The sequence below is a fragment of the Acipenser ruthenus genome, chromosome 29 (assembly GCF_902713425.1).
Source record: "Acipenser ruthenus chromosome 29, fAciRut3.2 maternal haplotype, whole genome shotgun sequence".
In the NCBI taxonomy this organism is placed as follows: domain Eukaryota; kingdom Metazoa; phylum Chordata; class Actinopteri; order Acipenseriformes; family Acipenseridae; genus Acipenser; species Acipenser ruthenus.
The window spans coordinates 17,007,817-17,020,640 of record NC_081217.1 but is presented as its reverse complement, the minus strand read 5'-3'; the positions used below and the strand labels follow the sequence as shown (position 1 = coordinate 17,020,640).

General features: G+C 40.8%; 1 protein-coding gene across 1 annotated transcript; it reads right to left on the bottom strand.

Moving 5' to 3' along the window:
* Positions 1-6,060: 6,060 nt before the first annotated feature.
* On the bottom strand, positions 6,061-11,970 carry LOC117433617 (green-sensitive opsin). The gene is made up of 5 exons (XM_034055987.3): positions 11,404-11,970; positions 10,150-10,318; positions 8,805-8,970; positions 8,052-8,291; positions 6,061-7,484 (listed from the first exon to the last, which is right to left on the bottom strand). The coding sequence occupies exons 1-5, from the start codon at positions 11,762-11,764 to the stop codon at positions 7,353-7,355; spliced, it is 1,068 nt and encodes a 355-aa protein (XP_033911878.3). The 5' UTR covers positions 11,765-11,970; the 3' UTR covers positions 6,061-7,352.
* Between the last annotated feature and the right edge of the window lie 854 nt (positions 11,971-12,824).

Below are 12,824 nucleotides of genomic sequence, written 5' to 3'. Positions count from 1 at the left end.
GCAGGCATTTTTAACATTGTGATCAGATAGAGAGAGTGATCTGCTTTCCACAACCTTACCATTAAAATATAATGTGGTATTACACTGTACTGATATAACAAACTATGAGGAATTACTTTATATAAATTATCATGTTATGCACGAATGTAAGAATTGGCTTTCTGTGGTGGTGTACTTTTTTCTTTCAAGTAGCATATATCTATAATCGTTTTTGCGATATATTTTAATATAAAACATATACGCTATTGCAGTTTTGTTACAGGATACATTAGTTTATCTCTAATGTAATCACAGTTTTACATATAGACTGCCGCTGTTTTCATTTACGTCGCAAATTCTGGGCCGCTTTACTTTTCAGATAACATCCCAAATTCTGGGCCGATTTGGTTTGCAGATAACATCCCAAATTCTGGGCCGCTTTGGTTTTTAGATAACGTCCCAAATTCTGGGCCGCTTTGGTTTTTAGATAACGTCCCAAATTCTGGCCCGCTTTGATAACATCCCAGTTTCTGGGCTGCTCTGGTTTTCAGATAACGTTCCGAATTCTGCATTTTCGAATTCAGGCCAGTTTTTGAGATATTATTCTGCTTAGCTGACAGCCGAGTTTCTAAGTCATGCATGCACAGTTTACCATAAACTGGACCGTTAATTCATTTAAGAGTACATGAATCAAAGTTAATGTATTTTTTACTCTCCTCAGAAAACATTTAGGAACATGGTATACCAAAAAAAAAAAAAGGTCATCTCATTTGCTTATGTAATGTCCATCAATATATAGTGAGGCATAGGGGTTTATCAGAACTTCTGGGTTTAAGAGACCAGTGCCCTTCAACAACTTCAAATAAATCCTATTGTATTGTATTAGTCAGCATTTCCCTTATCTATTCCTGATCATTTATACTGTAGGTCAGGGGTTTTCAACCTTTTTTTGAAACTGTACCCCTTCTATCTGGAGGTTTCAGCTCGAGTACCCCTTTACAATTTTCGCTAATACACAATAAAAAGTGATATTTATATGGTATACAGTTATACAGCGATACATTGGTTTTGGACATCTAAGAACAGGTACTGCGAGCATCTGGATTCATACTCAGAGGTACTCTGTAGCCTCCTGGGACACTCACAGCTTGTTTGACACCCTCTTGTAGTTGCCCGTTTCTGCATATAAAGCAAAATGCTGTTTGTCAATCTCTCTTTTTTCTTATAAATCAGTCTTTGCAAGAATCATTCCAAAAACACTTGAATCAGTTAGGCACTACCAGTCTGACACTACAGGCCTTTAAATTGCAGTACCAATTTGCAAGTTGCTAAGTGGTTGCGTTCCTCAAATTTGCACTGCAAAGTGATATCTTAAAGAATAGGGTATATAGTGCTTTTTTTCGCCTCCCCTCGCTTTTGGTGCAAAACTGTGCTCCGATACACTCAGGCTGATACTGTGATCACAAAACACTTGGAATGGACTTAAATTGATGCTTCTGTACTCTTTTTAGATGCACAACAATCTTAGCTAAAGAAAATGGGTTCCTTCGAGTTCGTAAGACCCATGACCGCCATTAGCTGAGCCTACCCCAATGGTGTTTTTATAATGGGATTTGCCATAGGGAAGGGGGTGGTCTCTTATCGTACCCTTATCTCCACGACCCCTGGGCCAACAAACTCAGAAGGACATTCTTTGCGTGCACAAGAGTCTTAGCTAAAGAAAGACATTGGCCACGGGTTCAAACGCCACCCCACCGCCAGATGGTGGGCGTTGCTCCAAAGGGGTTTTATAATGGGATTTCCCATAGACATTTTTCAGGGTGCTGTATCTCGGGTTCCGGGGGTCCCCAAGACTTGAAAATCGGTATGGAGGTCCACCTCGGGGCCCCTGTCGATCCCTCCAAGTGACGTGTCCCCAGCTAGAAAGGACACCAGTTTAGACTTTTTTTGCCAACCTGGAGCTCAAAAGCTATTGGAAATGCAACCTTGATATGCCATCATGCTGAAAATGTGAAAATTTGTTGAAAATGTAGCATTTGAAAACGGGTGGCTCCCTGTGAAAGAGGGCCCCCAGACATGACCCTAGGAGATATGACCCCGAAAAGGGTAGTTTTTGGACATTTTTGACAGGGCGTATCTCGGGTTCTGTGGGGGTTAGAACTTGATTTTTTTTTGCGTTGGGGCCCCATGGGGCCCCGCACAAGGAGTCACCATTTTCATGGTTCAAATGCCAGGACGGCTTGGCAAAGTGAATTTTTTCATCATGACATGAGTTTTTGGGTGAACCACCACACCTTTTTAGGGGGTGGTTTGGGGTGCTTCACTGAGTCTATATCACTTTGAATGGTGGTTCTACGTGCTCGGGTTCGAGAGATATGCCTGACAATGTGTTTTATAACACTGCCATAGACATGAATTGGGCTGAATACCCGAAAATATATTTTGCAAAGAATTGCTACGGTGGGTGTATGCGTGCAGGGGTTGCATGGTGGTGTGTGCGTGCAGGGGTTGCATGGTGGTGTGTGCGTGCAGGGGTTGCATGGTGGTGTGTGCGTGCAGGGGTTGCATGGTGGGTGTATGCGTGCAGGGGTTGCATGGTGGGTGTATGCGTGCAGGGGTTGCATGGTGGGTGTATGCGTGCAGGGGTTGCATGGTGGGTGTATGCGTGCAGGGGTTGCATGGTGGGTGTATGCGTGCAGGGGTTGCATGGTGGGTGTATGCGTGCAGGGGTTGCATGGTGGTACACGTGTGTGGAGGGGAATTGGAGTTCAGGTTTTGCGCACAAGAGGGGCGGGGAAAAGACTGGGAAGGGTAGGGTAAAAGAAAAATTACTACAATCATTTATTTTCACTTTCGACTCCCAGTCTCCTTTCCCTCACTTTATGATTTTATTTTGTGATTATTTAATTATTGTCAAAATAAACGGCCTTCATCTACTCACAGTTGCAGTCTCATTTCTGTCCAAAAAGAACCTGAAACACTACAATATATTGATGGACGTTACATAAGAAAACGAGATGTCCTTTTTTCGGAATACCATGTTCCTTCCCAAAAATGTGTTTTAATATTAGCCTTTAATAAAGGAAAACGACTGCTTAAATTAATTTTCATGTATCTATTTCAGTGCAATGTAGTTTCTTCATGTAATAAGAAATACGTTTTTTAACATTTACATTTTTGTTTTTTTCATTAAAAAAAAAAAAAAAGATTTCTGGGGAGAGTAAAAAATACATGAACTTTGATTAATGTACTAAGGGTTACTCTCAAATGAATTCACGATCCAGTTTATGGTAAACTGTGCATGCATGACTTAGAAACTCGGCTGTCAGCTGATTCCCCAAAACTGGGCTGAATTCGGAAATGCAAAGTGGCCCAGAATTTGGGATGTTATCTAAAAACCAAGGCAGCCCAGAATTTGGGACGTTATCTAAAAACCAAAGCGGCCCAGAATTTGGAACGTTATCTAAAAACCAAGGCGGCCCAGAATTTGGGACGTTATCTAAAAGATATATGCTACTTGAAAGAAAAAAGTACACCACCACAGAAAGCCAATTCTTACATTTGTGCATAACATGATCATTTATATAAAGTAATTCCTCATAGTTTGTTATATCAGTACAGTGTAATACCACATTATATTTTAATGGTAAGGTTGTGGAAAGCAGATCACTCTCTCTATCTGATCACAATGTTAAAAATGCCTGCACGCTTTTCCACTCATGTGACGACGTATTCATGTGACAGACATGGACCAATCAAAATGCGAGACTGTTATGCGGTTCCATCCCAAAAACCGGGCCTGTGTCATACCTCACATTGGTGACGCCACGAAATCTTCTTATACAGAAGCAAGGTGTTCTGGGTAAGAGAGGTTCTCTTCAAGCAGTGTTTTTGGTGGTGGCTTCTATGTTCCTTAAAGCATATTTGTTATACATTTCTATACCATTTCGTGATTTTAATGTAATTTTTTTACTTGACTGTCTAATTTAGAAACTTGCTTCTCTAAATAACTTTTTAATTTTTTTTTTAGTAATTCATTAAATGTTATTTTGTATAATATTAAAATGTTGGATAATTACTTTCGTTTATTGATGGTAGACGTGGCTTATTCAAAAATACAATAGTTGCATTATCACCATTAACTTGTTAAATAACTTTAATACAAACAGCATTATTTATTAGACACTCTCACACACGTACAAACAGAAACAAATATTCTAGAATACTTATGCATGTAAACACAGAGTTTTGAGTACTTATTCAGAGTACTCCTATTCGGACTGCAGGGCAGTCAGAACAACACCCTGTAGGGTTACCATGTGACTGCGTGTACACCGGGACAGTTCAGGCTTGTAAACTTACACCCCATTGCATTCTGGTAAGTGTAGTCCTCTTAAAAACAAAACAAAAAAAACAATTGAAAGGTACCTGAGACAGGTAAAACATACCGGAATGCACTGTACTGCTGTTTTTGTAAACATGTTAACGCTCATTAATACGAACCATTGCTATGTTCGGATGAACGGGCTTCTACTGTATGTTATTCTTAGTTCATTTTGTTGTTGAAATGATATAGTGCGTTCTGGCACTTTTTTTGGGGGGGGGGGGGGTGGAATCGAGCACTATGGAGTTGAAAAGGTAAATTAAACAAATAAACAAATAAACATGAGCAGATTGATTGTTACTTGGCTTGTGTTTTTCATGCACAGTAAAAGTGGATCGAACTTGCATCAAAAACACAAGCCAAGTTAGTAGAAACAACTGGGGCAATCTTGGCCCCCATTGTTTTTGCAGTTGTGCCTATTTGCTTTGTGCTGGGCAAGGTTGCCCCAATGGTTTCTTGAAACTTGGCTTGTGTTTTTGATATCTCCACTTTAAATGGCTTGTCCCTTTTTATAACTCTGCATTTTTTCACATTGAAAATGTGTTTTTGTTTCAGATTCATTACACTGCACATATGTGGCAGATCAATAATACCACTTGGTGGAAGCGCTGGTGTTTTCTGTGTTTTTGTGATCTCTTGTGCTTACCACAAACATTCTTGTTCTCATGTCCCACTGTTAAAATCAGTCCTGCATAGTTTACAGAAAGTATGCCTTTTTCCAAACTGGGTCAAAGTGCGTCGACCCACATCCTGAGGTGGGTCGCTGGGACCCCAGTTAACTTGGGTACGATCCAGGTACGTGGTTTCACACTATGCCGGATTGTGACCCAGGCAGTCAGAACCTGGGTCTGGACCCGGATAGAAGTGCCATTGTGAAAGGGGCTGTAGATGGTCAAGTATGTGAGCTTGGCTCGCGCACTTAATGCATGCCTGCCACAGGGCTCCCCTGGGTCCTAAACCTTGCTGAATACAGACAGGGATTGCACCACAGACTGTACATGACTTGTGCAGAAATTAGTTTGCTGACATAAAGGTAGAGTTTTGAGGAAAATCGGAGAGTAAACCTGCCCCAGGAGTTGTCTGGGAGAAGTCTGGCAAATAAGGGAGAGTTGACAGGTCTGTGAGTGTGATTGTGCTGCGGTATGGAAGTGACAGTGAGGCAAAGGAGAGTATTTCTTCTTTGTTAATAAAACTGCTTGAAAAAAACTGCTTCCTAGCATGCATGGGGTTTACCAAGATGAGCCCTCTCTCCCTGTATTTCCAAGGTGTGGGTTAATTTGCACCTCTGCTTGTCTTTAGTTAGTGTTTATAGACAGTGGCGTCTCTAAGAACAGGGGAGGTGCTAGATTAAGATGGTCCTGGATTTTCATGTATTTGGAGGTAATTATTCATTAATTACCAGCTGAGAATGAACTCTACATAGGACAAAGTATAATGGTCTACTGTAAACCTTTTAGATGTTTTATTCCCAAAACACAAAAAAGAGAACTTTTTAAATGATTTCATTCATCGCTAAATGACTGATATATTTGTGTGTTCCTTTGTTGTGCAATATTTCTTACTGAATGCAAATTCATATATTTCTGTTGAAGTGTAAATGCTGTAGTTACTATTTATTTATTTTCAACAATCAGAGGTATAGTCTAAGGCACGTAGTGGACTCCATTCAGCAGCATAAAGATCAAACAAACACCTCACAATTTTGATGCATGCATTTATTTCTATTGCTAACTTTTGACTTTACAAATTCACATTATATAAGTTATTTATAAAATATATACAGAAAAAGTGACAACAAACAAAACAAAAACAGTTGCATAGTTCACTTTGAGTTTTTTGGTATCTTTTTTTTCTCAGATAAAACTTATATATACAGAAAAATGGACTAGCTTTATTTCCTAGAGCACTCTGTGTGAACTACACGCCTGTTTTGTGTGACACAGTCACTAAATGCATTAATACAAAACATTGCAGAGATCCGTATCAGATAAGAGTTCCATTTAGTTCAGCATTGACGATTACATCTTCCATACATTTATTTTTAAGAACATACAAACTACACAGTTGTTTTTAATTCTATGTGGCTATGATCTCCATGAGGCTTTGCTTTGTGACTGCTGATTCAATACAGAGTCATACATTTAGGAGCAGTTTGTGAAGAAGCGTTCATTTCCTGTACTGAGTGAACAACAAAACAAAGCCCAATGAAATAAAACACTTTTGCTATTTCTTTTTTTATCACCTTTCTATTTTTTTTGCAAATTTTTGAAAAGTGGACTCTTACTCAGCGCAGCAAGAACGTGCAAAAAAAACAACTAAAATGAACCCTGGATTGAATGGTTACTGAACAAACCCAGCTGTGAGCATGCAGAATCCAGAGCTGTTAGCAGTGGTGCAAATATTAAATGAGGGAGTGAATCTTAAAAGAAGAAGAACAACCACAGATATGATGCCCTCTGCATCCTTCTAGCGAGTTACTGTTCTTTCTACGTTTGTCTGTGCAGGAGGGGATGTGGGGTTAGGGTGTGGGGACACAAGAGCTCACAGTACACTGTGCAGAAATCTAGGAAGTGTGAATTAAGTTGCTAACAAGGCTACTTCATTTTGACCACAGGGGTACCCATGAATTGACCTGCCCTTCCCATGATCATCGTTATGATACTTTCTGCAAACTAACTATTGTTAATCAAATACACTTTAAAGCTAACATCAAGATGAAAGGATAAGGGGGGATGGAGGGAGGTGCTGCAGCAGTGTAGAAATACTAGCCTTCTAGACTAAGGTAGAGGCTTTAGAAGTTTATCAAAAGCAGAATGATCAATACTCTAACAGATCTCTTCAGCAGTTTCTGAGTTATGTTCTTTTTTTGCGGATTATGATATCAGTAATGTCTCAGTTCATGCAAATAGTGTGAAAAAAATGGAAATTGAAAGACGCTATGTCAAAGAGGAAACTGGTGCCTGAGGTGTGGAGGAGCCGAGCTGGGGGTCTACGCTGGGGACACCTGGCTGGAGGACACAGAGGACACTTCTGTCTTGCTCTGGGACGCTGTGGAGGAGACGTCATCATCCCCAAGCGGGTTCTTTCCGCAGCAGACTGTGGTGATCATGCAGTTACGGAACTGGAGGGGAGAGAGTCAGGTTGAGTCAGGCTGGAACTGTGACAAGGGTAGAGGTTTGTGTTGCGTGGGATATGGTGCTGCAACAATCCTTATTTTGGGAGGGGGATGTTTTTGAATTTACAAGCCGTCATCTATGGAAGTGCTACAGACTGGACCCGTGTGTTCCTTAAATAAATATTAACTACAGTATCCTGTTGCTGCTGACTGGGCTAAATCAGTTTATCAGTACTGTAGGTTAACAGCGTATACCAGATCTTGAATTTGCCTGCCATTTGCATATCTAGGACCACCCGAGAGTGCAGGATGGGTTCAAAAGTCTGGAGGGCCACGATGCTCACCCAGACCTCGGCTTGTCCATCCTGTTACTGTACTAGCCACACTCCTAAGTTGTTGACGAGGGATCACATTTATCATCACCCATTTATGTGTTGAAAACTGGACGCCTGGCTCAGTGGCTAACCCCGGCCCGCTACAGAAAAATGAGCGCTGGGTATATTTCTTGCAGAGCGAGGGGTTTAAATGGTAATGGGGTTGGGGCAGTGGAAACTCTGCTAGTGCAGCGGGTACCTGTTTGTTCAGCAGCACGTAGATGATGGGGTTATACAAGGCAGAGCTCTTGGAGAAAAAGGCAGGAATGGTCATGAGAGTTGCGGAGAAGTCGGCCCCTTGGTTCAAGAAGATCCACAATGCCACAGAGGCGTAGGGGGTCCAGGCCATCAGGAAGCCGATGACCATGAGGATGACCATGCGCGTGACCTCGCGCTCCGCTTTCTGGGTGGTGGCAGACTCCTGCTGTGCTGCGGCAGCCTGGGGAGCAGATGCACTGTCACCATTGAAGCTTGCAGTTCAGAGCTGGTCATCAGTACACTTACTTACGGAATGTTTTTGAAATGGTTTACTAGGTGAAATTTAGATTGACAGCCCTGGAAAACAGAAATCTGCAAACCCTGGGATAACTTTCTAATTTAAAAAAAAACGAGATGCTCTTCAATTGTGCCTGCTCAGAGCTTCCATCTTCTCACACATAACTTGAAACTCTCAACCATATGATAATTAGTTCTACTAAAAAGTAACAAATGTTTTTGTGTTGTAATATAATATATTGCTTATATTTTAAGATGGTTAGCATTAGCCCCTCCACTAGATGATTATAATCTTCCTCAATTGTTCCTGTTGTCTTTTAGTACCTGGTTTCTATTCGGCGCATGTTGACTAATAAGAAAAATGTGAAGTGGCATCCTATTGTTCTGGAGTGTATGATAACAGGAAAGATGCTGATAAAGAGTTTACTTTCCCAAGCGGGTTTCTGTGTCTGCTCACCTCTTTGACTTTGCATATGAGCTGCCCATATGAGAAGAATATGATGACGACTGGAACGCAGAAATGCACAGAGAACATGTAGATGACATAAGAGGCGTTGTTAAAGTGAGGGTTCATCGTGTAGTAGTCAGGCCCGCAGGAGCACTGCATTCCCTCTGGGATGTATCTGAAATGACAGGGGTTCGACTTGGAATCACCAATATAACCAACATCATCATCATCATCATCATAATAATAATATATTTTTTGTGCTCATGAAAATAGAACGACACAACTGCACCCTATGTAGGTAGAACACTAGAGACTATTCAATACATATTTATAGATTTGGATCAAGGTTAAAGCTTTTATTTTCAAGTAGGTCCTAACAAGGTCCTGCATGTACAGTACCTACAATCCGATAACTAAAAGGAAATGTAAGCTTGTGTATAGACCAGAGGCAGGGCCAAAACCAGAGCTGACATTCTACCGAGGTCAAACTGAGGTTTCAAGCTATAGCTGCAGTATCTATATGACTGCTTGGTATTTACTATTCAACCCCCAAATCTATGTTACACAGCAAACCAACAGAGAAAATGAAGGAGTCTTTTGTACTTTACCAGCATTTTTACATGAGCATCAGTTGCAAAAAACAACCGAGGACACAACCTCGGTGTCCTCATAGCTAGTTACAACCATGACCAGAGGTGGTTAAACCAACCTTAGTCACACTTATATTCATAATTTACATCATGTGCAAGAGAAGTATTTTTTACTTTTTTAAATTTCTAAATGAAAAGAAACAGAATGAAATCACATTATGAATACATGTTAAAATACATTATTTAAAATACGAAATGAAAATTAAGCAAATTACATCTTATCACAAGTCGAGACTTTCTTTGCCACAGCAGCCTGAAACCACAGGAGACTCCAGCAGCTCCTTCAAGAGTTCAATGTGGTTTACGCAATTTACATAAGTCACAGCATAATCACATACTCACTGCACTGCGCAACGCAAACCTGTCTTGCTCTGAAAAGCGATTTCTGTTCATCATTTGAAAATACTGTATCCCACTTAATGTATTTTGCTGCCATCAAGAAATAACTACTGCACAGAGTAAGTGCAAGATTTCGGTTTAATGTTGGAGAGAATTTAAAAAAAAAATGTTTAAAACCATGCTAGTACTTAAAATGTCTTGCTCGCAAACCTTTCCTGTTTTACAATGCGTGTCTTGCGACTCTCGACCAAAATTTTGGTATGCGGCTGATAGGGTCAGGAAGTTTGGCCACCACTGGTATAGACCATGCTGTAATTCTAATTCCCCTATCCCTGGAACCCCCTTGTGTCCCAGGATTCCCATACCTGGACCAACCGAAAATCGGCGGCGCTGCGCAGGTAAGTGCCATGACCCAAGTGAACGCGATACCGATGGAGGCGTGAGTGCTGGAGAAGCGGAAGCTGCCCATTGGCTTGCAGATGACAATGTATCTCTCGATGGCCAGCACCACCAAGGACCAGAGAGCCACCTCACCTAGAGAGAGAGAGATGGTGACAGGCAGAATTTAGAGGGGGGGGATAAATGGTTAATGGTATGACCCCCCCTACTTAGAAGCACTTCTATTAAATGTTCTTCAGAGTAAACCAGCATTGAGAAACCTGCCCAGCATGTCTAGACAGTGGCAGTTCTGTTTGCGCTTCTCTTAAAAATGGTAAACTCACTGCAGCAGAGAAGCACAGAACCTCTTTCTGTTCTATTTTGTATCGTATCATCCATGACTATTAAACAGTCAATTAATGCTCAATTTAGAAATACTCAAAGAAACTAAAATTGAAAAAGACTTGTCATTGAATTTTGGTTTCTTGTAGCATTTCTACATTTTTATTGTATGGAATCTCCCATGGATGGTAAATACAAAAAAAAAAGATTCATATAGCTATAAAAGGTGGCAGAATGTAGATGTAAAGAGGTCTAAGAATCCCAGTGACTCAGTCTCAGTCAGATGGAATACTGGGCAGTCACTGGAACCCCTACTGGAAATTCCATCTCATTTGAGCAGTCCCGTGAAAATCCATTGTGAATGATAATAGAGGTCAATGCTTGGTCATTAATGTAATCATATTACATTTTTAACATTTCCAAGGTGCCTATTACATGTACATAGATTATGGATTATTCCATTTCGGTATCTTTTAATATGGAAATACTGACTTTGTTTGGCTGGATTTCAAGTTGCAATCCGCAAATCAAAAGTTTAAAAAATGTGTCAGAATAGGTTTGTAAATATGTGTCCTACTTTCTGTAATTATTTTACTACTAATCATTAGCCTCACTTTCCTCTTAAAACTATAAAGAAATCTACTCAAATAAGAGCAAGCAAACATCAGTATATTACACATTCAACACGCTCTCACTGTTCCTGATGAATTTGCTGTATAGATTTTTTTTTAACATACAGCATGTTTACATCCTGAGAATTTATTTTCAAGTAGTAGTTACTATGTTATTATTTAGCATTACAACAATGTGAAATCAGGATCTGTTTACTTCAGTTGGTTAATTGTTTTTAAATCTAAAAGCTATTTGTAAGTAGCCCCACCCCCTCCCATACTCCTCACCTCCGAGTGTCGCCATGAAGCCTTCTGTTGCACAGCCGGTGGGGCCGAACACGAAGTATCCATTCATGGCTGAGTAGAAGGTAATGGTGAAGCCGAAGAGGACCATGAAGAGGCCGGCCACCGCCAGGTTGACCAGGATGAAGTTGAGAGGCTGCCTCAGCTTCTTGTGCTTGAAGGTAACGACCAGTGTGAGCAGGTTGATGGGAAGACCCAAGGAGATGAGCAGGAACATGTAGGCACTCAATGTGAAGAACTTCCATGGGGCCGCCAGGTAGTACTGCGGATAGTCAAACGGGCTGCGGACGACCCCTGACCGGTTAGAGAAGGGAACGTAGAAATTGTTGCCCTCTGTGCCGTTCATTTTGATAGAGTTATTTATACAAAAAAAACACTTACAGATAATATGAGAAGAATAAAAGGAAAGAGAATTTAAGAAAAGCAATGGTTTAATGTGGTTTTAGATGGAAACTGAAGCTACTAGCTACCCAGCTTTTCTTTGAAAAAAATCTCTGGCTGCGACTGTGGCTGCTGCACCCTTGCCACCACCTTTCCTACTCTGGTGTTGGTTTCTTGGCTCCAAGTGACACAATTTGAGGGTTTTATACCCTTTTTAAGTAGTGTCAGCGAGGATTAGGGATCAAGGACATGGGGATTAAAAAGGAATTGACGCTTTGAGATCCTTCTAATCAGCTATTGGCCCATACCTTAATACCCAATTTTGCTTAAAGGATTTTTGTCCTCATTTGGAGATTTGGGATTTAGGCAGAAATTGGGGAGCTCTTTCTGAAGAAGTTGTGTGTTTCTTAGTCTTCATTTTCTGGGTTGCCTATTAACCTGCTTTTACTCTTACGAGCCAGGGAACAGAATTTTATGATTTTCCATTAAGCAAGTCCTCAGTTACCCCCTTTAGGGGTCTATTCATAAAGGGTTAACGCCTGTCGGAATGAGATAACAGGAGTACGTGATGGGATTTCGTCCATAGCCGTCTATTTAATGTCAGTTGCTATTCAGAAGACATAATGCGTCTGTAACAGGACGAGCAGCCCTGTACATTGTTTATTTATTTTTAGATCGGGGTCTCCCCCTCCGCCCCTGTGCAGTGTATTGTGTATTTATTTTGTATTATTTTTATTGTATTATATTTATGACGGCGAAGCGCCGCCGTGTTATTTTGTTTATTTTTAAAACGTGTCCTGGCAGAGGCGAGATCGGTGCTCGTCCTCTGCCAGGAGTAGGGGAAAAACTCGTGCAGAAGGTGGCCATCTCCCGAATTAATTAAATGATTAATTTTGTTGCTAATTGGGAGATGGTCACCTGTTATAAAAAGCCTGCAGCTCTCTAGCTCGGGGTGGGTGTTGTAGGAGCGAGAGCAAGAGCGATCGTGTGAAAACGAAACGAAATTATAACATACAGGAACAGTG